The sequence below is a fragment of the Lissotriton vulgaris genome, chromosome 2_1 (assembly GCF_964263255.1).
Source record: "Lissotriton vulgaris chromosome 2_1, aLisVul1.2, whole genome shotgun sequence".
Taxonomy (NCBI): Eukaryota; Metazoa; Chordata; class Amphibia; order Caudata; family Salamandridae; genus Lissotriton; species Lissotriton vulgaris.
In genome coordinates this window covers 1,961,404,888-1,961,431,948 of record NC_141687.1, presented here as the reverse complement: position 1 = coordinate 1,961,431,948, position 27,061 = coordinate 1,961,404,888, and the positions used below count along the sequence as shown (strand labels likewise).

Below are 27,061 nucleotides of genomic sequence, written 5' to 3'. Positions count from 1 at the left end.
CTGATCGATACTGCGACCTTATGCCCCTATTCGGCTATAAATCCATTTATTCCTTATATTGGCATAACCGTTCAAGTGCGATATTCAGAAAAGCCATCTCTGGCCTCACACGAACAGAGCCACATTCCAGCATAGTTCTCTGCCACTTCCTTTGCAACCAATTAGTGCAATGACAGAGCAGAAGTCACTATCTGATATTCCTAGATTAACACTCCGAGTTCTTCAACAAGATAAAAACTCAGCAAACCTGGAAATCCCCGCTTGCTGTGTTTTGATTAGTAATGGAACTCTAATGAGCAACTGATAGCTATCACTTCCTAGTGACATCTTTAATTGACGTCTTATGTCCAGCAAACTTGCGTCAAACCCGGCACCTGTCAGGTATAAATACTACCAACGTTGCCTTAAGCAATTGCTGTCGTGCACCCTGTTGTGCATCCCGTTGCTGTTGTATGCTGCATGCAGTACGCTACTGCTGCTGTCCCCTTGGTGGTGAAGCTACTGATACCATTATCGCTGCTAGAGCGCGAACGATGGTGTGGTAAGCTTAGGAGCTGAACAGCCGTCCCTCTGCGAAGAGCCCAGCAGATGCCAAGCTGCCCGCGGACGCTGTCCCCGCCTCCTCCTCCCGACGCACTGAGAAGAGAGCCGCTGCCTTTCTCCTGCAGAGAAATCCAGCTCCACCGTTTCTGGTCTGCCCTCGCGGGTGACTGGGATATTGAGTGCCTCCTGAAGGAAATACCAGACTTCCATCATTCTATTCAGAGGTATGGTGTTGACTAAACCCTTAGAAGAGAATTCTTGAAGCAAACCTTGGCAAAACCAACTTAACTTAAAGCTCCTTACTTACTCCCCTTCCACGTGTTAGGCTTAGGTCAGGCACACTGGGGTAGGCGTAGTTAGAAGCACCAGTTGAGTATTTTAGCCTAATGTATATATGACTGTATATATGTTTTATTACTTTTAAACCATTGTATGGCTAAGAAACCATATCAATGCTTTTACAGTATTATTTCGCAATACTTATCTTACTGTACGTACTTTTTATAATAACAAGTCTTGCAATTGTGGCAATACATTTCTCTTGTACGAGAAGAAAGACTGTTCAATAAATGTTAACCCTTTATTGACAAACGCCCGTCTCTCTATTCTCTACATCTCGTGAAAGTAAACTGCACTAACCTGACTGAGTGAAATACCTGTCTATTGTTTCACACGACCCTAGAGATTGACTCTTGATCTGAGGAGCAAAGTTGTCATGTTGCACGGTTGTTGGAAAGCTGAATCCCTTCTTGTCTGTGCCAGGGAAGCTGATCACTTCCTATGCAGAGAAGAAAGTTTCCAGTGACCTCTGAGCTAGTTGGTAACACACCCAATTAAGTTTAGCATAGTCAGTGGAGGCCTGGAATATACGCAGTTCCACGTCGATACTACTGTTTATGTTATTCCAATGCGCAGGGCCTAGTGGGAAACTAGGAACTACACTACATGGCGCCCAAACGTTTGGTAAGGCGATAAACTAACGCAAGACGTTAGAGTAACTCAGTCGTGCATATTTCACACAGACCCCTTTATCCCGTAAATACTCCAATAGACGTCTGGAGTGGGTGAAAGGTTAAAATCCGCCCGAACTCAGTAGGAAGAGATTCCTATGTAAAGCTCTGATTTATTCAACGTTGAAGGATACAGTGTTCCGAAATATTGTGCACCTAATCTTTGTCTCCTTGGAGACCAACTCTGCAAACCTTGCATTTTAACAATGCCAGGAGAAAACGGAACCACTGGGGCCGCAGCAGATGCGACTCAGCAAGGTCCCGAACACACAGACCCGGGTGCTATTATCATCCCGGTCCACTTAAGAAAATCTATAACGTTAAAACTTATAGAAAACGACTGACACCTCAAGGTGGTACAGTAATTTTTGTGATAGAGGCTCACGAGTATCGGCAGACAGAGGTATTCTATTCATGGATAAACTTTCCAGCGGCAAACGCTACAACAAAAGAGTTTCACTATTACAAAATAGAGGAACCTCCGGAAGAGTACGCTCCTTTCGAGGAGATTGAAATTCCACTTAAATTTCAAGAGCACCTGCTCTGGTTTAATGGCGCCCTAAAACATAAAGATCACATAACCAGGCTCGGTCCACTAGGTAGACCAGGAGCAACGTGGCCGGTTCTAGCCAGCTACACACCACATCCGGACATTGCAAAAATGTCAAAGGAAGAGCTGTTAGTACAGCTAAAAACACTAATAAAAATACATAGGCAATTAGTCCAATATGTAATGCGGACTGCAACAGTCCAGCCAGCTGTTAATGTACCACAGCTGACCCCTCATCAGGGGAACACTAATGAAATTACACCACAGAACATACAGTCGTGTCTTGGTAAAACACCCGTAAAACGGGAACAAATTCCTTTCTGGTTAGCACAGAAAATCACTCAAATAGAGGCAGTATTTCCTGATACTACCCCTATAGAAAAACACAGAATCTTGACCATCTGCCTTCCTATGGGAATCGCACCACACGTGGAGGACTGCGACACTTAGGGTACAGTCTTTGCTTCCATTTACACAAAAACACACGGTGTTCCGTCTATGGCGGTAATACCAGAAGTGCTAAAACAGATTCAAAATGAATACGGTCCAGAGCCCGCTTTAAATCTAGGTATGGAATTACTGAAAGACTTCAAGCAGGTCTCGGCTATATTATTAGCCAATATAAAGGGAGAAGCAGCATCTGTGGCGATCCGCCAGAAGTTGAAGGAAACAGTTATAGAAGATCCTGTTGAGCTTGCCAAAATCATAGAGAAATGCTATGAGGAATTAGGTAGAGACAGCTTGGGTGGGAAACCAGTAAAGCCCAACTGCTCGAAAATCCTGAAAAATTATTTATTAAAAATAATTCAAACACTCCTAAAAAGAGCTGGGATGGAAATAAACAATCCACTCCCAAGGAAAAAGTTTTCCAGTCCAGAGGAAGGTCTCCTCGACGGAGGGAAAGAACTCCGACTCGAGAACGCCAGTCTCCCCAGCGGGAGCCCTCTGAGAAAAGATATAACCTTAGAAATTGGGATAATCTGAAAAAAACCTGATAGATATCAAAGTATTGATACACGTCCCTCTTGATCTTTTCCACAGAATTCGGAAAGAAGAGGACGGTCAGACCCAGGAGAGCACACCAAGTCCAAAGACAAGGAACCGGCTCAGAGTAAAAAATCTCAATTTCAGAAAAGAAGGTAGCCAGTATTAGAGTAATCAATCATGCCGAGAATACTGAGGACACAGTTGAAAAACGGGGAGTGGGCATTGACAATGTTGGACAGTGCAGCAGAAATCAGTATAGCGCTCAAGATCTTGATGAGTCATCTGGAGACAGTGGACACGAATGAATACATTCAGGTTGAAACTGCAGACACCAGACTTAGCGAGCCCCATAAAATATACGAAATAACATTGCGTATAGAGGGTGATAAGACTAGGAAAATTAGAGGTCTATTTTGGGATAAGCTCTCAAAAGGCTATGATATCCTGTTAGCTGAAAAAGATTGGCCCCCAGAGTTTGTCAGGGAGTGCCCTCGTGGCGAAGAAGTGATTATGCCTGCCTTCTCGAATCACATTCCGATTCACAAAAAATATACTTATGCAAGGAAATGGGCAGTGGCCCAGGCGCCTGCATTATATAAAAATCATGTAGGATGGGATGAGGACTCAACTCCTCACAAAATCCAACTAAAAAGTGAACCAACTGCCCAACGGCAGTATCCCATAAAGCAAGAAGCTAAAAAACAAGTCAGGGAGATTTTAGATCAACTTGAATACCAGGGGGTGATTGAAACATGCACCTCTCAAATGAACAATCCTTTGTTTCCTGTCTCCAAGCCAGACAATTCATATCGTCTAGTTTTGGACTACAGACATCTTAATACATTTTGCAAAACTTTTGCAGTACAAAACTCGCATAGTGCAGCCCTAATGAATAACATAGTTAGGAAAAAATATTAAACGACATTAGACATATCTAATGGTTTCTTTTGTCAAAACATTGCACCAGAAAGCAGATATTTGACCGCTTTCTCTGCATTTGGGTCACAGAAAAAATTCTGTCGACTCCCACAGGGTAGTGTAGTGTAGTTCCTAGTTTCCCACTAGGCCCTGCGCATTGGAATAACATAAACAGTAGTATCGACGTGGAACTGCGTATATTCCAAAGCCAATACCTGAAAATATAACTACAGATATTGAGTTAGACGTGTCACAAATTTTACATTTTAACAGATCACATCCTGATTGGAAAAAGTGGTTAATCTGGCCTACTGACACAAACAGCTGTCAAGATAGATTCCTGAATAAAACACAGGGGTTAAAAATGACCAGACTAGACCCGAGATATTCCCAGAGACAACATCCAGGGATAATAACAACATACAGTGTAGGGAAACTCTGCCTTGAATGGCTAACATCATCCACACTGGCTGAAATTAAGCAACACTTGTCTTTACTAAAAGATGGTGCTGATTTGCGCGATTTCATTCTTGGACCACGCAAACAGCGTCAAAAGCGTTTCATAGCGACCAGTATCTATGCTGCGTACAACGAGGCTTGGAAAGTCAAACAAATTGAAACAGCTGAAAAAATACGAGAAATTGATCGTATTCATTTGGAAAAATCACTTTCTGTAGTAGACAATGGGTTAATGACTCTGTCTTCCAGAATATATTCGTTGGACAATATTGTATCATCTGCCTTTGATGTGATAGACAGAGACTTGCTAATGTTACAACATGGCCAATCTCAATTACGTTCTATTATACAATTAGGCTGGACGCTGCAAAATCTTCGTTCAGGCTATGTGCCTTGGCGTTTAATCAACACAACGTCATTATTTTCCATTTTTAACCTTACTGATAAACAGATCAGTTTGGCACAGAAAGGAGCAGACTATACAATCCTGAGCATCGAAAAACTTGAGAGATTACCATTGACAATGTCAGAGAGTCCTGTCATTGAATGGATAATACACGGAATTATCACCATTCCGATAACAACTTTCCGATTTAAAAAGTGCCTTGAGTACATACCTGCTGGCCAGTATGAACAATTGGGTAAAGGATATGTAAAATCTGAATGGAAATTACCATACACACATTCTTGCTATAGTGACAGCGACAAAAATGTATTTCTTAGTGGTGACAACTGTAAACATTCACTAAGCGGTATACTTTTGTGTCAGGGTTTTAATTTACACGGAGCATGTGATGGAAATTCTAACAACCTTTCATGCCACCAGCTAGTCACACCTGCAACTCAGATAGAGCCTTTCTTTATGCAACTTGCAAACGGGAGTTACATTCTTAGAACGGATCACAGATGTTGTGGCCTTGTGCCAGGGAAAAGTTATCTAGTAAGCGTAACATCCATGGTCAAATGCTGTATGCAAGCATTGTTCCCGAGTGGGCCTGCAGACACAGTGACTCCCATCTGGCCTCGTCTGAATCTCTATTCTATACGAATTGATACTTTAAGCAAAATGAAATCTGTACTTTTACAGACAACAGTGCCTATAACATCATCAAAAGAGACGTATGATCTTCTAGTTGCAAAGACAGCTACTGAAGTTTATGACCTTTTATCAACAAATTGCCCCGTGCATTTCGTAGAAATGCTGAGCCAACTCCTTAACATGTCTAGTGCCACAAGCATCCCAGGCATATTTAAGACAGTCTTTACGGGACTGCTAACACCTTTTCAGGCAATTTTGGGAATCGTTCCTAACTTTGTCCACTCTGTTTTTGGCGGCATACCATTATTTTTGGGACTCGTCGCAGGGATTTTATTTTTGACCCTCCTGCTTCGTTATGGCAAGCCGAAACTCAGACATAGCTCCCATGGGAATGGAAGAAACAATCCTAGCAATGCTCTACCGGGACAGGATAACTAACGTCCTTGGATTGGCCAGGCTGAGAGATCTAAACATGACCTGGTTCCTTTCATTCAGACCTATATGGCAGAACTGTATCTTACCGGTACTAAGATGTATGCTTTGCGGAGATGAATGCGTGTTGGACATCTGTCTTTCACTTCCATCAGCAGTACCAATGGACGTCGATACTTTGCTCAGTCCAATAACGGCTCACGCATTGTGTTGTCCCCAGCGGCTACCAATCCTGATGACGGCATTCGTTGAGACACCTGTACTACGACTAGGTGGTAACAGTGGAGTGAGTGACAAAAGCAACATCACCCAGGTACGGCCTTCTGTGAGCATTGCTGCTCCTGACTACGATGACAGCAATCATTCTCACACCTGCCAAGCTACAGCGCTATCGAATTTGGTTGAACTGTCACCTGATTTTGTAGACCAATTCTTTGAGAGCCTGTCTGATACTATGTTCTCACCCGTACAGAAACAATAACTTTTGAGAAGCTTTCCGACACACAGCGTTCCCATGAACTCTGGATTCGGCCTTCAGTTTTGATCAACAAAAACTGCTAAAAGTGTTGGAACTCTATTTCCCCGTTCAAGCAATAATTCTTTTGAATTGAACATTTTTTAATATTGACCTTTTTTGGCATGAACAATTCTTTGCTTAAGGTAAAAACTATTCTTAGAGAACAGAAGCTTCACACTTCTATTTCTAAACACATCTAGAGACATAACAAACTTACATCAGTCTCTAGCACATTTATTGCAATGCATTTATATGTGATGATTTATCTCGCCCTTCTTCTGTTAAGAGATATTTCATGTGTAATTCTTTTTGCATAATCGTTCATTGATTTCATATGCAATAATTTTTGAATGATTTCTATGCTTCAAAAACGTACAGTACCTAAATTTCACGTATTACAATATACGCCTATTTCGAATGCATTTATGTATTTTGGGGTGGGCAATGTTACACATGCATCCAATTGCTCTAGTTTTAGTAATTTGATGGACATGAAAACGTGGAGTGGGTGTTGCGTGTTTATCTAGGTTCCTGATCGATACTGCGACCTTATGCCCCTATTCGGCTATAAATCCATGTATTCCCTATATTGGCATAACCGTTCAAGTGCGATATTCAGAAAAGCCATCTCTGGCCTCACACGAACAGAGCCACATTCCAGCATAGTTCTCTGCCACTTCCTTTGCAACCAATTAGTGCAATGACAGAGCAGAAGTCACTATCTGATATTCCTAGATTAACACTCCGAGTTCTTCAACAAGATAAAAACTCAGCAAAACTGGAAATCCCCGCTTGCTGTGTTTTGATTAGTAATGGAACTCTAATGAGCAACTGATAGCTATCACTTCCTAGTGACATCTTTAATTGACGTCTTATGTCCAGCAAATTTGCGTCAAACCCGGCACCTGTCAGGTATAAATACTACCAACGTTGCCTTAAGCAATTGCTGTCGTGCACCCTGTTGTGCATCCCGTTGCTGTTGTATGCTGCATGCAGTACGCTACTGCTGCTGTCCCCTTGGTGGTGAAGCTACTGATACCATTATCGCTGCTAGAGCGCGAACGATGGTGTGGTAAGCTTAGGAGCTGAACAGCCGTCCCTCTGCGAAGAGCCCAGCAGATGCCAAGCGGCCCGCGGACGCTGTCCCCCGCCTCCTCCTCCCGACGCGCTGAGAAGAGAGCCGCTGCCTTTCTCCTGCAGAGAAATCCAGCTCCAGCGTTTCTGGTCTGCCCTCGCGGGTGACTGGGATATTGAGTGCCTCCTGAAGGAAATACCAGACTTCCATCATTCTATTCAGAGGTATGGTGTTGACTAAACCCTTAGAAGAGAATTCTTGAAGCAAACCTTGGCAAAACCAACTTAACTTAAAGCTCCTTACTTACTCCCCTTCCACGTGTTAGGCTTAGGTCAGGCACACTGGGGTAGGCGTAGTTAGAAGCACCAGTTGAGTATTTTAGCCTAATGTATATATGACTGTATATATGTTTTATTACTTTTAAACCATTGTATGGCTAAGAAACCATATCAATGCTTTTACAGTATTATTTCGCAATACTTATCTTACTGTACGTACTTTTTATAATAACAAGCCTTGCAATTGTGGCAATACATTTCTCTTGTACGAGAAGAAAGACTGTTCAATAAATGTTAACCCTTTATTGACAAACGCCCGTCTCTCTATTCTCTACATCTCGTGAAAGTAAACTGCACTAACCTGACTGAGTGAAATACCTGTCTATTGTTTCACACGACCCTAGAGATTGACTCTTGATCTGAGGAGTAAAGTTGTCATGTTGCACGGTTGTTGGAAAGCTGAATCCCTTCTTGTCTGTGCCAGGGAAGCTGATCACTTCCTATGCAGAGAAGAAAGTTTCCAGTGACCTCTGAGCTAGTTGGTAACACACCCAATTAAGTTTAGCATAGTCAGTGGAGGCCTGGAATATACGCAGTTCCACGTCGATACTACTGTTTATGTTATTCCAATGCGCAGGGCCTAGTGGGAAACTAGGAACTACACTACAACGGTTTTTGGAGCCGGGACCCTATCACAGGTGCGGCATTGCTTCTTCACTTCTTGATTTGGGTCACTACCTGACCCTTAGCGTGCATGCTACGTTAGTGGGACACATACCATGGACCTCTGATAACATTGGAATATTTACATCGGGCTGTCGTCTTAAAACGAGAACTAAGACGTCACGATCCGTCCTTCTTGGATTGTTTCCTACTTGGGGTTAATAATAGCATCTGCAACATACTCGACTTTACCGCACCATCTGGAACTACTCGTGACCTTCTTTACTAGGGCTGAATTTTCCCTATTAAGGTGACAAACTTTGACCTAGCAAGCACGCTGTTATTTCTGGTTCACTTACTTTGGTTGACTTATGAGTACTGCCCCTTAGGAATATTAACTCGCCCTGAGGAAGTTCCTTAAGGCAAAAAATGGGAACGAAACGCATTGGCTGTGCCTTTGCTTCATGAATACCTTTTGAATAAAGAGGATAACTACAAATTACTTTTGTTACTGACTTTATTTGAGTGCACCTTCCATTTTATTTCTTTACCTTGATAGTGTGTATGCTTTGGAATATTCCAAAAAGCCTGTGTGACAGTTATACATACAATAGTTCACTGATTAAGTTGAATCCCCAGTTAATTTGCCACCTGCCAATATTCCAAGTCTCAATCTGCATGTTCTTCACAGATCTATTAAATGTATGTTCTCTTTAATTATCCACACCATACGTATGGTTCATACCATACATTGGAGTTGCCTATATGGGAGCAGAGTTGGTCGGTCAATAGCTTGGAAGAAGAAGACGAGGTAGGATGAGCATCTATTCTTAGTCCTACATCCCTGCCTAATCCAGGAAAACTAACCACTATACCCCTACTGGTTACAGATTAGTAACCTATGACCAATATGAATAATTTGGGGGCACCAGAAAAGAATGTGTGTACTAGGCTGATCTAAGGGTATTTGCCAATCTTCACATTCAGTTCAGTTCAGATTGAAATAATACTTTGTTGTGCGAAAGTTCTGTTAACCTTTTCTATGTTAGCAAACAATCAGATATTCTCAAGCAAGGGGTCTCTAGGTCTTGGACTATTACAGTTACTACAGTGAACTACTGCAGGTATTCAGGTAACAAATACCTACATTGACTCATTATCCCAAAGCAATATAGGTTCATTTGACACATTGTATTTTCATGATGATTAAATTGTTCAAACATCCACAGTGATTGGTAGGGGCAGCTCAATGCACTCGTATAATATCAATGTATTGTCTTTTATATATTAATTGAGAGCAGCATACCTGTTAAAGACATTTACATTATACTTTTTGCAGTTACACGTGGATTGTACCTATTACATGGATGAAAACCGGAAATGCCCAGTCTACTTTCTGGCTCAATGGCAAATCAGGTATTCATTTTTGTACGCTGATATTAATTATGTGCAAAAACAAAAACTCTATTTCTGTATGATTAATTACTACCTAGAGGTTATGATACTAAACCCACCTAAAACCCAATGCACAGTCACTGTGCCCCTACGAACTGAGTAGACAAATACTGGCATCATCTATCGTATCAAATATGTATGTAGTGCTCAAGGACTATTAGTGGAACATATGCTTTAAACTTTGCTAATGCTACTGATATGTCAGACAAATACAAAAGGAGCACATTTACAATAGCAGTTTGTATTAAGAAAAATTAGCATTTGTCATTTTTCATAAATCTACTTGTGACTCACCTATCAGTAGATGAACATAAGCTGTCCAGATCTCAGACGTTGCTGCTCATGGGGGATCACTAAGAGGACAACACTCAAACATTAACCCTTTGTATGCTCATGACGAAGCCGCTCCGTCATGAGCCGCGGTTGCGCTGTGCTCATGACGAAGCGGTTCCGTCATGGCCCTGCCACCGCGCCTGCGCGGCGCGTTCTATTAAGCAGGCGGGGCCATGACGGAATCGCTCCGTCATGAGCACAGCGCAACCACGGCTCGTGACGTCACGAGCATGTGAGCGCCGCTCGCCCCCCCCCCCCTAGCGCTGAGGCGGAATTGCCGCCGCAGCGAAGGGGTTATGGGGCATATTTGACAAACTTTCACATGGCCCAGCTCAACACAGAAACCCACCTTACAACAATGTGCCGTGAGAAGAAGGCAGGAATGTGTTGCATTTAATATTTAACATTATACTGCGCATTTCTGCTTTCTATCTCTGCTGGCTGGCACCTTCTTGCACAAAAAACAATCCTCCGAGGGTTTTTTCTCTTTTTAAGTGTGCTGCAGAACGTGCCACACTTAGAAAGAGAAAACAGTGAGGAGAAATAAGGATATTTCTCCTCATATCACCTCTGGTGGTGAGGTGTTCAATTTAAATCCATTCCCAAGTCTACTCTCTTGGTTAATCTGGGTATTCATCAGAATACATGGATGGATGCGCTCTACCCATGTAGTGCCCTTAACACGAAGTGTAATCCAAGGTGGCGACTTACACTGCCTTGCGTTGCACTAGATTTACCAAGACACCCAGGATGGACTTGCGTGACTTGATGAATCTCATTGTAGATTTTCTGCCACCCTGCATCACCCTGCATGTCACAGGGTGATGCAAAACGTAAATATCCCCCTAGATTCTTTCACTGTCTGTGTCTATTGTTATCCAGAGATATTGTGAAAGACAACATTATATTACAATGACTTATTCATGTTTTTGCTTTTTAATTATTTATCCACCATCTGAAAGCATATAAAACACAAATTTCAGGGAATAATTGTCAAGGGGCAATATTGTTTTCAATTATATATATATCACGATAACAGCCCAAACATTGCAGTTGTATTTGAAGTACGTGTTGTCCACAGATGGTTAGCAGCAGTCAAATCACAAAGGGGCATATTATCAAGGAACAGCGTTAAAATTATTGCTGCTTTAGCGGCAGGAAACTGCCGCTAAAACGGCGATAATGGATTCCCTTGAGAATTCCAATAGAAGCTCTTGTTCATCCCAGAACATGGGGTTCTATTGGAATTCTCAAGGGCATATTATCAAGCCCATTATTGCCGCTTTAGCAGCAGTTTCCTGCCGCTAAAGCGGCGATAATTTTAACGCCGTTGATAATATGCCCCCATATAACTAAGCACGAGATTATTGAAGTCTACTTGAATAGTGTAAATTGGGCTTCAAGGAAGCAACCTGTAATGTTAATCGTCATGCTGCCCCTTTCTCTGCGAGTGCTGCCTTCAGGCAGGCAGTACTGGCAGAGAAAGATAAACGCTCAGAGGAATTCTGGTTAAAATTACTTCATGCCAGTAAGAACTCCAGGTCAAGGTGTTTTTGGTACCTCGTGAACATTAAATGAATGTCCAAAAAGGCCAGGTTATTGCCAAGATTTCAGAAGAAGAATCGTCATCCTTTTTATTCATCCACTTTGAAGCAACAGAGAAGGAAGTGGAAAGGAGGGATTTTCACTCTAGAATCAGAACCAGAATTCTAGAATCCCGCCACAGGTCGACTAGACCTTTTTACCTGTCATAGAGTGTAGAAGGCAATCTTTTACAACATATCAATTCGAACTACCTCCATCGCCGTCCCCAAAGAACCACTGACAAAAAGTCAAGTTTGAAGATTTATTATAAAGCCAAAAGCAGTTGTGTATATAAACACCTCAGTAAAAGATTCAGGAGATATGCAGGCACTAATACAAACATGATCCTACGGAAAAGTCTCAGTCGACTAAGAAACAACACAAGTATAATTTCCAAAACCACTAGACTTGCAAGAATTGCTATAATCTGGGTCTTGGTAGGCATCGAAGAAAAGAAGAAATACATCCAGATTAATCTGTCCCTACACTATACTAAGTGACAACCTACTTAACAAATTCCCTCCTAACAAAGGTGTCAGCCGTGGTGACTTCCAAAGAAGTTCACTCACTTAGTTTGGACTTAGCCTATGAACTCATCTCGCATAGCAAAGCTCTCTGCCTACCCAGCATCTTTCTTTGCCCTCGTTCGCATCTGCTCTGCTCTCCTACCGGGGTGCTGTCCCTAATACAAACCCCACAATATGGGCGACATGCCCTGAGGTACGCTCCTCTCTGAGGTATTAACTTTCAAACAAAATTCATCACGAGATCTTCATCTTTGTTCGTTGAAAAACGTTCTTGGGTCCCAGAGTTTTCTCCTCTTGAAGTTGCTTCCCTAAATTCCGCAGCCACTCCTCCATGTCTGGGACTACCATCCTAACGCTCCTATACAATGGGCCCTTCTCTATTATCTCTAGTTAACCTTGCACCTGCAAAGGAAAGCACATAAATCGATTCACATATACCATGCTACTTGCAATTAATTTTCTAAAGCAACCTTCTAGGAAAGACACTTCCATGGTTTAATGTAATGTGAAACATTCTTAGTTCGGCCTACACGGCCTTCCTCCCCACCTGGGCCTCTGCACGTTTCGGGCTGTCACCCCCTAACATTGGCAAACATTTTTCGCTCATTAGGCCTACATCATTATAGCAAAAGGAATACATTCTCTAACTAAACACTTCTATGTCGTTACATGAATACAATAGTGAATTTCTAAACATGCATTTAAATACATCAATGCCTATTTAAGCATCCTTTAACTGAATTAATATTACTCTACAAACATTTCTAAGTTAACATGACATTAGTATTTTCAAAAGCGCTTTTCTTTACAGCTATGTAAGTTCTAGCACATGGGTTCCTCGCTTTGTGTCACATTTAAACATGATTATAATCCTCTATATATGCGGGTGTTGATTACTCGTGAATATGGTGCATCCCTACAATTTCTAACACATTTTTGCGCTCTCTCAGAAGTTAGCCTTGAAATCAATTTAGCAAGAACGGGTCTCACTATTCGGACGGGTTTCCTTTGTCAAGTACTGCCTCTGCCAAACACGACTGTCGTCAAGGAAGAATACATATATATGGACAGCAGTGCCAGACAATATTATAACTCGAAATGTGCGCGTCATAACAAACGGCACTATATAAACAATACATTTTGTTCTGGACAGAACGGTTTGCAACTTTGTTTGACTACTGTCATACTATCTCACTTAGACTACACTCATGGCGAGGTGCTATAATACATCGGATCTATAACGGAGGTAGAAGATCAGATCCAAAAAAAACGACAGGTTTTGGGCCCAAGGATGCTTCCTTTAACAGTAGTCATGAGGGCTAAAATGCTTCCCTCCTAAACCTAAGGCCGAGATGTTATGCTAGGAAAAGACTCCAACTTGTTGAACAAACTAATTGTAAAAATATGTAAGCAAGTATTCCGATTACTGAAATCTTCATTCCCTTCCCAGGTCAGGCTTGAATGTGGCCTTTCAGACCAGCAGGTGGCAGGGGCTGGTGCTTACTTCAATTTGTGCAACATGTTTTGAAGGGCTAGGCCTGGCAGCTTAGAGGCATTCCTATGGCTTGAAATTAGCCATAGCCAACCAGGTCCAACACATAATCGGCATCTAGAAGACTGCTTGCATCTCCTGGAAGCAAAAGATCTTCGGGAAAGTAATCAAATTAGACAAAGTTTCAAAATGTGTATATCGAGGAGCACCCATCTCTGGTCATTTCACTCAGATAGGGCACAAAATGCCAAACGCCAACATGCCTGGTCAATCCTTGTCAGGTACCAAGCAGCCACCACAGCATCTTATTTGCTCAGATCTAATGCCCTTTATTGGAAAACAAGATTCATGGCCCTCAGGCTAGGAGAGTCGCCCTTCCATAACCATATAGCCAGTGGGCATTGCCCTAGTGAGTGCATAACCTGCAAGGAATCATGCGGTAGGTCTTTGTCCAGCATTTGCTTAAAGAACGCAGGGCCAGCTTACGAAGACAATGGAACACACTGGGTGTCCGTACCTGCTGGCTGGCCATCATTGCCTGTTTGAACCCAGACAACATGGTGCTGAATATCTTTTATACAAGGTTTGTCACCGCAGCAGCCAATACATTCAACCGGCACGGGGTTCAAAAGGCTGTCCCCTGTAATCCCAGTCTAGGATATTGTTTTCCTTGCATTCTTTAGAGCTGACTGCCTGTAAAAACGAGTTGCTCCCTAGTACTTGCACTTTATTGGCATCCCATGCTGCTTGTAATTAAAGACACCCTGTCGTTTTCAACTATAACCCAGGGGGTGTAAAATGCTGTTTTAGCAATCTAGGCCCAAGACACTTTTAGTTGTGTTTGAGTCGATTATCTGTAAAAGATCAGTTGTTATACAACATGTGAATTTAACTGGAACTTCATGCTGCTACAATTAAAGCCCAACCTGCTAGTCCACAATTGAATGATGTAATAGATTAGGCCAATAGCATTTGCACTTTATTGAAAATGTATGCAGATCTTTTCCCAGTTAGCTGTTTTTATAGTAAACCAACATACAACTCAGCAGTTTTGTACTATATGCACCTTAACGAACTCACATGCTGCTACATTTCACAATCTTTCTGCTGTTTTTATCTATAACTGAATTTTGTGAAAAATCATCCCACACCATAGTATTTGCACCTTACTGAAATCACATTGATATTTACGCCCTCCATGCTGCTTTATTTTTTATTATAATTGAATAACATGCCAGACTAGGTTGCCACCACATTGCATATGTATACATTTTCATCAATCCCTTGCGCTTTCAGGCACAATTTTGTTTTTTTTTCCTTATAACATCAACCACAAATGTAGTTTAAAGAATTTTGCATTATACCTGTGTTATCGTAACAATGAATAATGTGTTGCTCCTTTTTAATAGCCGCTCAAACAATTTTGATTAAGAGTAACTACAAATTAACTGCTTTAACGCATTTGCAATGTACAGAAAACATGTGCTGCTATTTTTACACAATCAAACATGTTTACATTTTATCTCTTGCCACTTGTAAGAATGTGTCTATTTTTTTGTAGTCGTTGTTCAAATATTGTAACGAATTGTGAAACAATCATAAACAATAAGGTATTGATTTCATGGCCTGTGTGATGGCAATTCTCTGGATCAGCAGGAATCAGATGTGGGCCCCTGGTGGTAAAAGAGGAGACACCTTACGTACGGATAATAAGGACTCGAGATATAGAAAGTTACTGGGTCCTGGGATGCTCATTATTTGTCCTGGCTCTGAAAACCTGGGAGTCCAAGTGAAGCAGGAGATTGTTTTTGTCATAAACCCACTTGCCCGTTAGCCATCAAACTGTGCTAGTGTGGAGAGGCCTACTTGAACCTAGCCCTGCAATTTGAACACTAATGGTGTATGTAATAGAGCTCGAAGTAGGGTGCTCACTGTAGTGGGTACCTGTGTAAGGTTTAGAATGTATCGGAACTGTGTAAGTGAATGTTTATATGTATGGTGTATCCCCTGTACATGTGAAAAACAAGATACTTTGTTTTAACATCTGTGTGTGTGTGTTCAACATCCTATTGGTATGCCACATTCGGGTTCTAGAATTTGTTGTGAGCTTTTGAATGCAGTGTTTGAAATGATAACTATTAGTGGATTACATGCAATCTCTGCACATGCAAGGTGTCCTGTTTTGCTGCAATATATCTTGTAACAAACCAGCAAGTTAATCTGGCTTCTGTCATTCAACTCATACGCATTGGCCTTATTTTTAGTGACTAGCTTCGTTTGAGCGTTGGGTCACCCAGAAGCTCTGCTGGATGTTACTTCTTGATTCTGGTACTAGAATTACCATGATCATATTTTTTATGCATTGGCAAGATAGCAGGGTTACTGATCCTCATCGTGAACACTGCAAAACGACTAGCAGATGCCCTCCTAGTCCGCATTCAGGCGGCCGAGGCTGCTTTGAAGACTGCGGCCCAGAACACAGGTTTCAAGACCAAATTGGCCGAATTGAATAAAGAAATGGCAGACCATAAAGAGTACCTCATGAACCAAAAAGTGGCTAAACTCCAAAAAGACATCAATAGGTTCTCGAAAGAAAAGGTCTATCCTTACCTCAAAGAAGACTATGTCCCCCCAGGAACTAATTATAACTCGGACTCGAGTACAACCTCATCCAGGAGGGGTTCTAACAGTGGATCTGAGAATAGCGACGAAAATGATATGTCCAACATACCACCAAAGGCCAAAAGGGGCAGGGGTCGGGGTTAACAGAATTTCCGTAATTTCCCCAACTTCCCCCAACAGGGGCAACCCATGGGCCCCCCGTTTTGGCAATACCCGCAATTTCCACACTTTCAACCACCCTTTGCCCCACAATACCCACCCTTCTTCGCACCTCAAGGTTCTACACGCCCCCCTTTTTTAGGCAGAGGTTGGGGCAGAGGGCGCGGACGAAAGCGAGGCAACGCCTCAGGGAAGAGAGTGCAATGGGAGGACACACGCCCCCAGGGAATGGACACAAGGAGCAGGAGCATGTCAGGACCAAAATGAGCCTTGTCGTCAACCTTTCGGATCGCCTCCTTACAGAAAGTGAGGAAAAAGTCCTCCAAAAAGGGCTTGGTTTTGTTCCCACGCCCAGAATTGACCTATTCAACCAGACCAGGGAAATCCAGTCCTTCTTTAGAAAAATAAGACTCAAGGCCTTTTTTGATGGTAGGCCCTATGAACCAACAGAAGACTCGGGTCTACATAACCCATCTACCTTCACACCCCATAATGGGATGGTTCCTAATGAGGTCCTAACATTTGAGCAAGCAGTACTCAAAGACATTGATTCTCTTGACCGACAAACTAAACACTCCAATATTTCTCGCAATGAGATGGAGGTGTTGAAATCACTGTCAGACGACCCCCTGATCACTATAAAACAAGCTGACAAGGGAGGCGCCACAGTTCTGATGAACACTACAGATTATGAACTTGAATGTTCAAGGCAACTGAATGACCATCGGTATTACACTCCCATTCCCAGTGACCCTACCCCACGCCTCCTAACTACTATCACAGGCTTAGTGGAGACTGCAGAATGCGAGCAATGGATCAGCAAGAAGGAGGCAGAATTCCTGACGAAAAAAGATCCAAGGGTACCATATTTTTACATACTGCCCAAAATTCATAAGGGAACAAGACCAGTCCCTGGGAGACCCATAGTCTCAGGTATTGATTCTGTATTGGAACCACTCTCGCAGTTTTGCGATCACTTTTTGCAACCGCTTGTGAAACGCATTCCCTCCTACATCCAGGACACCACCGATGTCTTACGCCTTCTAAACTCACTCCAAGACATTGGGCACATTGATCTCCTGATTACTCTAGATGTTGAGGCCCTCTATACCAACATCCCCCAGAGGGCCACACTAGAGGTAATTGAGTCACGACTGAGACTGGAGGAATGGAACTCAAACACCCCACCATCATTTATCATGGAGTGTGCCACCCTGGCGCTCACGGAAAATTTCTTTGAGTTCAAGGGCAAATATTTTCACCAGACCCAAGGGACTTCGATGGGCAGCACTTTTGCCCCGTCAGTGGCATGTCTGTACATGGCCGACTTCGAAGAGAAACACATTCACCATCAATCGAATCCCTTCTCAGACAATATCAAAATGTGGAGACGTTTCATAGACGATTTCCTCATCCTATGGATGGGCCCACCCAACTCGCATGAGGCTTTCTTTCAATGGGTCAACACACTCAACCCATACCTGCATTTTACTATGTCTTCCTCAGCAAATGAGATTGCCTTCCTTGGCCTGACGATAAAATTGCTGTAGGGTAGACTTCACACCACAATTTTCAGGAAGCCCACTGTTCGTAATAGCTTGCTACATTACGAAAGCCACCACCCTAAAGCTTTACGCTCGAATTTACCCTTTGGGTAATTCTTCCGAATCAGGAGTAACTGCAGTGACATTGCAGACTACAAAAAAGAGTCCACCATCCTGTCTAGGAATCTACTCGACAGAGGTTACCCAAAAAGAGAGGTCACAAAAGCTAACAAGCGGGCCAGAAACAATAACAGAGAAGCCCTACTAGAGGGACGGGATAAAACACCTACCGAGAACCAGCCTATCACCTGTGTCACCACTTTCACCCCCATATCAAACAGAATCAAGAGCACAATCAAACGCCACTGGGGGATCCTTAACACAGGTGAGATAAACTTTGAACAACCCAGGTTCGCATTTAAAAGGTCACAAAACGTGAAAGACATTCTCATTAACACCAGACCCAAAACGACTAAGAAATGCTCCCAACAGACCCTATGGAACTTACCTCCGGTCACCGGCCATTACCCATGCGGCACCTGCGGGGTATGTAAATACACCACACCCCAAAAGACAATCCAACTTTCTGAAACCTTTAAGTGGGAAATCCGGGGCCACACTAATTGCAATACCACCAACTGCATATACATGCTAACATGCCCATGCGGTCTTCAATACATTGGGATGACAACCCGCCCAATCAAAACACGAATCATTGAACACCGCAGCAATTTTCGGTGTAAGAAAACACACACCAAAATGTGTAAGCATTATGTGGAAAACAACCACAACGCGGACTCAATCCGGTGGGTGGTTCTCGAATCCAGCCCTAACTGCCCCAAGAATGCCCTGTTCCGTAAAGAACAAAGATGGGTCCACCGCCTCTCCACAGACAAACAAGGACTCAATGAAGATATTCACTGGCACTCGTTATAAACTAGCCACTATTTGTCCCATCCACCTTCTGGTTTACGACAACGTTTTAATTCCATACTGTAAATTACATTCCTTATACCAATTCCTGTGAGTTTTCTCTGCCTCCTTTAAATACCTTGAATATTGCTGACCCAATGTAATCGGGCTACATAGTTCAACTCTAATTACCACCACTCAACTATGGTCGTCTACACCTCACCAGTTAACACGTGATCCACACAGTGGGCGTCTACTGGCGCAACCCTATGATGAGGTCACCTATAAATAGTACACGCCCCCGAGCGTCTTTACCTATTCGAGCTCGGCGGTGATGGGTAGGTGACTCCGCACGGACACGGGAAACTTGAGGTAAGACAGTCCCGTCCTATCCTACTCCTACCCCTGGCAAAACTTGGTGCCGGAGTCAACATATCCTCAACCTCAATCAGGGGTTTCCTTTATTTATACCATCCCAAGCTAACAGTTCCTTCTTCTCCCCCAGCCTGAACTGTAGGCACAACCCTGTTGTACCGACCTGCCGACTACTCAGCTGGTAATTAGTCCAAGACCTTTAAGTGAGTTGTGAGTCAACATCATACCACCACCACTGTTGGCACTCACTCCTCTATAGCCATGATATTCTCCTTGAGATTGCTGCTGCGGCTTTTTTAATAACACTGGTTTTAATTCACACCACACTAGTCCCCTCACGTACAAAGTGTGGAAGAGTGTTCACTATACACTACACCGGACGACAACACTGGCATGTTTTGGTCGTGTGAATATCCACACACTACCGCTACTTCACTGCACTTTGTTGTTGTCTTGACTGTGACCGATGATACCTTTACAAGAGAATTTTTAACCTTGTTCCTTTTTCTCCATTGTTTAGGCATAGGATTAACCCCTGAGGTAAATCACACGAGACACATGACACCAGCATGGTTTCCTTTCTTCCTTTTTAAATTTCACCTTCACTAGGTCCTGACTAATCGCGGGAACTTCCCAGGCGAGAAACATGTTGACCAACTCTCACTTTAGTCTCGTTTAGGGTTACGCTACCTAATCTGCTGTCACCCAGCGAGCTAATTCCACTTTTTAACTGCAGTAGGGGAAACCCCAGAATAAAGTGTTTTCCGGCACCCTCTGCTACATTTTAAATCACTCTTTCTTCAGGATACTGATTGCCCAGATCCACATACCCGCACTTCACCAATAGGCTGTTGGACAAAAAGATCTCCGCCAAAGAGCCCCTCTCTGAGGTGAGCCTGTCGGGGATTGCACCGCCTCCCCGACGAGGAGCAACGCCTATGATGAAGCATGACACCCTTTCGGGTTTGTGAGGCAAACACGTCCAACATAATGGATGCCCAAAGGTGTAACACACACCTTCGGTCAAGCCAGTCTGATTAGTCTTCTTTAGGAACAGTTCAGCACCCTCCTTTGTTGAACTGCTTTTGTTTTGCCATTTGGCTCTTACCAGCCTTATTGCATTCTGATTCAGTTGGCTTCAGCAGCCACATTGTTTCCTTTCAGAGGCTCACTGATGAGATGTGGAGAAGTGTGGCTCACTGGTTAGAGGAGGCAGACCTGGAAGCAAAGGTCAGCCCGGGACCAGGGTTCAATTTCCGGTTCGGCGGGGTCTTGAGTCCTAAATTGTCCACGGACTCGACAATTCTCGCTCCGGTGCCTACTCGATTCACAGGTTCACACTCTGCGACTCTGGGCAATAGCTTGCTTAATCTCCACAACGGCCCCTCGCGGTGGGATGCCTGGCTTTCACCTTGTGGATACCCTGCCGGGGTTATCTCACAGGGGAATACCAGGACGGGTTCCCTAAGCAAGCGCTTAGATACCGGGTCGGTGATTTGCGCTATATAAATACATGTACATTTACATTACATTTACATGTTTGAGAATATTGAAGGTGTCATTGTGTTTCAAAATGATGTGTTAATCTTTGCCCAGACTCAGGAGGAACCTCTTAGGATGTTAGAGTGAATTCCAGGTGTTTGACAGATTAACAGGTAGTGCTCAAGAAGGAGAAAGGTTAGATCGTGAAGCAACAGCTTACTTGGGTTGTGTATTCTCACAGGACGTGATGGGAAACTATTTGACGGCCAAGCAGAGCTGAAGAACTACTAGCCCATCTCATTTCTTACCTTTCCAGCAAAGGTTATCGAGAAGACAATCAACCAGCAACTCTACGAACACCAGGAACATAACAACCACCTCGACCCCTCTCAATCCAGATGTGAGCCAACCACAGCACAGAGACAGCCCTGAATGTAGCCACCAACGACATCAGGGTCCTCCTTGACCTCATGAAATGGCAGCCCTCATCCTCTTGAACCTGCCAGCCGTCTTCGACACCGTCTACGATCACACCCTGATCAACAGACTCCACAAAAATGGACTTCTGGGAGATGCCCTCACATTTATTGCCTCATACCTCCCCGGAAAAACCCAGAGAATCTTTCTCCAACCATTCACCTCTGAACCCAAGAAGATTGTCTCCGGCTTCCCACAAGGATCGCCACACAGCCCCACCCTCAAAACGTACATTACCCCTCTGCCCAACACCATCAGATCGCACGGACCCAACATCATATCCTATGTCAATGACACCCAGCTCATCCTCTCACTGTCAAAAGACCCCTCCAGCAGCACAGCCATCTTCCACATTTGCTGATCGTCACCGACTGGATGAAGCTCAATTCGTACACGACAGAAGTCCTCATCTTTGGGGACAATAACTTGCCATGGAATGACTCTTGGTGGTTTGTTAAACTCAGCTCATTCCCCACATCGACAGACCCTGCCTGCAACCTCACCATCATCTTGGGCAGCGACCTAGCTATGAAGAAACAGGTTAAAGTATTCTCATCCACCTTCTTGCAAACCCTACTCATGCTCCGCAAGATCTTCAGGTGGCTACCAATCAACACAAGAAGGACCGTCATGCAGGCCTTCATCACCAGCAGACTAGACCATTGGAACACATTCTATGTAGAAATCAGTGCATGCCTCCTGAAGCACTACTGAAAACACACAAAAAGAGTGGTAAGTCTCATCCTAAATCTGCCCAGATGAAACAGCATAATACCACACCCCAAGAAGATACATTGGCTCCCGATTCAGAAGAGATGCCAGTTCAAGATGTTGACCCATGCATACAAAGCTCTGCACAATGAAGGACCAGCATACGTCAACAAACGCATGACCTTCCACCAACCAACCAAATGCCTACGATCCATTTCTCTCTTCCTCACAGACACCCCTAGATTCGCTGAGGCAACAGAAGAGGATGCTTCTTCTCACACCTGTCAGCCAAAGCCTTCCATTGAACCTTAGGACGGCCACATTGCTCTAGGAATTCAGGAAAGGACTAAAGACCTGACTGTTCAAATCAACAGAGCACATTGAAGCAACTAGCATCTCCAGCGCCTTGAGACCCTTACAGTTTATTTTCCACACTTCATATTTACTACTTATTTGATAGATTAATTGATTGATTGAGGCACTCATGAATACACATGCTGATTTAGGCAAAGCTTTTCTTAGGTGGTGCAAATGTTACTTCTGGTTTGTACCCGAGCAAGCCTCATGTTTGCTGCCTTACTAACATATTGCGGAGAGATGTTCAGTTTAAGTGGGATGCACAGTGTGAGGAGGCCTTTTATTAAGTTAAGGAAGGGCAGACTGGTGCGACGGCCCACAGACCCTATGATCCTGCTCTGCTTCATATGGTCACCTTAGATGCCTACAATGCTGGACTAAGTGCTGCACTTACACAGAATACTGCTGATGAAGAGTGTGTCATTGGGTTTGCCTTAGTCAGGAAATTGAAGGTTTCCTAATGTTTGTGGGTGTGAAAAATCTTAAGAGTTATTTTTACTAACTGCAATCCAGTTGTTGAGAAGATAACGCATGTGGTGGGAGAATGTATACAATGAGCATTAGAGAATACGTGTGATAGGATCAGTGCAGTTAGGACCATGCTGTGGTTCTATCACAGTACACTGCTTTCAATTACAGTAGTTCCTGCTTTTCAATGACATAGGGGAGAAAACAAATGCCACAACTAATTCTAGTCTGGATGTAGCAGTGGTAGGTGTTAGTGGGGAGTGCCCTGTTGAGGACATTACTAATGGATTCAAGGTGAAAGTAACACAATATAAACTGAGGAGATTGGGGTTGTTGTGTGCCATAAAAAATGGACATATGTTTAAGGGGACTTGTAGCATTTGTGAGCCGTTGGTGGTGGATAAGGTTTGTGATAGTTTGGTGAGAGTGAATGGGAGACATCGTGGACTTGCTCCAAGCTTGTAAAGGTCCAGGATTTGCTTGCTGGCTCCAAGAGAGAAAATGCTTCTGGGGTGGATGTGGTGAGAAGGTGAGAATTCTGACAGGGAGGTAAAGTCTCCATATTCGCCGGCAGAGATGACAGTAGCAAGTGCACTATTCAGGAGAGGACGTATGTCTAGACACCATGAACGCTTTAGGTAGCTGATAATTTTTATCTCTCGTGTGACTGAGTTGTTGGTTTACATGTTTTGTGTTGTTTCGTTTAGGAATTCTGTAGTGTGCAATTGGTTTGCGTAGGAAAGCCATTCTTATTGCCCTGATCAACCCCATTTTTTGACTGATGCTGGTGGTTATTGACTCCTAAAATGCCCTGGACTCTGCTGACCAGGCCCAGGGCCAAGGGTCTGTCCTCTAAAGTCAAATTGTCATATTTCTAATTTGTCAAGACAACCTACCTGTATGTCCCTAGTATACGGTGGGGCATGTAGGTGTAGGGAGCACCCAGTGGATATAGTGCACATAAGTATGCACTGCTGTGGTTTCTGGCACCATTTTAAAGCCAGGCCTTCTTTGCAGGCTGGGTTTTAAAAACACTATGTTCAAATTTGACTTTGGAATTAAAAGTACTTCCAAAGTCCAATATTACCTTTTTATTACTTATAAGTCACCCATGAGGTCTGCCTTAGGGCCCAAGGGTACGTGGCATTGGTATCAAAAGAAGGGACAATATAAAAGATGTTTAATATACCTTGGTAAAGAAAAACAGCCAACATCGTTTTTCCCTATTGTAATGCTGCTAACCCCATCGGCTAAAATGGGGAAGGCTTTATTAAACTTTATAAAGTCTATCATTGCTTTGGAGTGAGCTAGTAATATCGTTCAAACTAACAAATTAATTATCATATGAAATACAACAACCTTCCAAGGTTGGATTTAATGTAACTTTTACGGGAAAGTTGTTTTAGAACTTAATATCCTTAAGTTACCTAAAGCAGCACGATAGCAGCCACTTCTGATTGTCCAGCTTTAGGAAGCCTGAGCCAAGCTTCTCTCTGAGTAGGTAGATGAGGCCTGGGGCTGAAACACTACAGTCATTTGGTTCGTGGAGATTTGCTTCCTAGAGAAGCCAGGGTGGGGAAGGCGTCTGGGGAGTTACAACTGGATTTTTTCAAGACTGCTGAGGTGCATTGTGGGAAATTGTGTCCTGGACTCCAAGAGGCAATCCAGACTGCCAGAGACTCAGCGAGGCATCGCGCTGCAACAAACTGCCTTCGTCACATCAAACTTCAGATCTGAGAATTCTGAGGACCCGCCAACGACAGAAAAGCTCAGAGAAAAAGACTAGGTCAGAAGTTAAACTTTTGACCAGTACATTGCACTCAGCCTATCCGACCCGCACTCCATCGCAGTCGGCTAAAACTTTGACTTTGTCCAGAGCCACCAGATAGCTGCTTTAGCGTTTTTTGGCACTAGAATGCAACATTTTTGATTTAACCTTTAAAAATTCATATCTCCTATTCCCTACATTGGATGTTTGTTGTTTTGGTGTAATTTTAAAGATAAAACATATTTTCTATTGTTATAACTTGGTGTTAAATTTTAATTGTGTTGTGTCTTTTACGTATTGACAATTTTGGTGATATTAAGTGCTCTACACATACCTGTCTACTAATTAAAGCCTGATTGCTCGTTTGCCAAGCTACCAAGGGTTAAGCAAGGAAACATTCAACTTCTAGACTGACAAACTGGATGCCTTTTTCACCCTCATACTCTCAGGGAATCTTTCCCAGCAAGAGAAATCCGATTAGTGAACCTAGTCCTTCTACTTGAACGGTAATGGTGTTGTATGTGATAGAGACATAATAAGGTCCATACTGCAGTAGCGTGTTGTCTATTGGTGTAAGGAAAGATTGCATTAGAGCTAGGTAAGTGAGTGTTTCCATAAATGGTTTGTCCCTTTTACGTGTTAAAAAAAGGAGCCTCATTAGACCAAAGTTAATGAGGGCTCAGCATATTTCATTGCCATTTCCACAGGACACGGCCAGTGTATACCGCTTACTTCGCTAGGGCTCTCATGTCTATGCTGCTAATGCCAATGATAAGAAGTCTGGTATCTGGTAACTTTCTGTGTCTGGGTTTCCGAATGTTGATCCCAGGATGTGTCTCCTCTTTTACCATCTTAGGATCTAAATTGGTCTCTGTTGACCCATGAGTATAATAGTTGATCATCAATTCAAGTTGCCTCAATGAAGCTGGATGTATACTACTCAAGAGGGGAAACATCCTTTACAATGCAACTTTTACAACGCACTACCATTACGGCGCAACTTTTACAACACTAGTCATTACAACGAATTGCGCTGGAGGGCGCTCTAGGATAGGGAATAGTTCAATTACTATCCAACACCTTCCCTACTATCTACGGGGACTGGAGTTGGAATAGTAAATTAAACTATTCACTATCCAGCGCCCCCAACACAAGTCGTTGTAACGACTTGCGATGTAAAAGTTGCGTCGTAATGACATGCGTTGTAAAAGCATGCGTTGAAACATCATACAAGCGTAGGCTTCATTCTTACAGAGAACATTGTGTTTACAATTGGTTCAATACCAGCATATCCCTTCTATTTTTCTGTTTTAACCTAGTAGAAGAGGTTTTCCCATGTTTCCCTCTTTGCCATTGTTTGAGATATTACCAAGATTATTGGCTAACTGTGACAACTTGAGTATTTTTTGTTAGGCTTCTTTGAAAGTTATTTTTCTTCTGTATCTATGCAAATGGGGGGAAATAATATAAAAGACTTCTCATTTCATTTTAGCTGTCAACAATGCATTTAAACTGTCCACTGGAAGCTCTGATTGGGTCCTGGCCAACCTCAACGTCACTGTGTATTTCAGAGTTAACTACAACCAAGAGAACTGGGACAGGCTTCTTCAGCAGTTAGCTTCAGATCATACAGTAAGTTTTCTGTTATGTACAACTTACTTTGACAATTGGCATACAATTTCCATAAGTAAACAGACCAGACACAAGGCAGTGGGTTAATTGGTAAGCAAATAGCCGTATTGAATCAACCTCATCTTAGGCCTCCGACACAATACATTCAACCATTTGAAAAGGTCCTAAACATAACCAGTCATGTAGTTTATAATGCTGAAGGTCCACCTCCAACTTAGCTACATTGATGAGTTTGGGTGGATCACTTTATAGCCCAACTTACCCTACCTTTATTCATATCAGTCTATAACCATGTACATATCCCCTCTCATCTTTTTCTAACCGTTTCCATCAATTGCTTTTAACATTTACGATAGCTGGCAAGAAGGACTGTGTAGTTAGATAAGGAGGAGATACAAGATATTGATATGAACAAGGGCCTATTGACAAAAGAACACAGAAAGGCGAGGATGGAGCTCTCTGCTTCCTTCTGCACATATGTTTACAACCTTTCACCAACATTCCCAGTAATATGATTGGAAAGCTGCCCGAAGTGCAGGAGTTTCTGGGATGGTTATGTGACTTTTCCACTTGGCTGCTATTTCCGTAGTGGAGAAGTCCTCATAGGGGAAAGAGGATCCCCTGTGCAAACGCAAACGTTTGAATTTCTTTTATTCTCCTGGTTGGAAATATTATTCTCCATGAAGCACCCC

The 27,061-nt window shown here is 43.0% G+C and overlaps 1 protein-coding gene across 1 annotated transcript in view; it reads left to right on the top strand.

Annotated features, from left to right (window-relative positions):
- The window catches only part of LOC147733562 (aminopeptidase N-like), a 474,314-nt gene that overhangs the window by 300,829 nt on the left and 146,424 nt on the right, over window positions 1–27,061 (top strand). Inside the window, exons 11-12 of the mRNA XM_086958149.1 lie at window positions 9,811–9,887; window positions 26,230–26,369. Of these exons, the coding sequence (XP_086814275.1) occupies window positions 9,811–9,887; window positions 26,230–26,369 (217 nt within the window). The remainder of the gene's footprint in view (window positions 1–9,810; window positions 9,888–26,229; window positions 26,370–27,061) is intronic.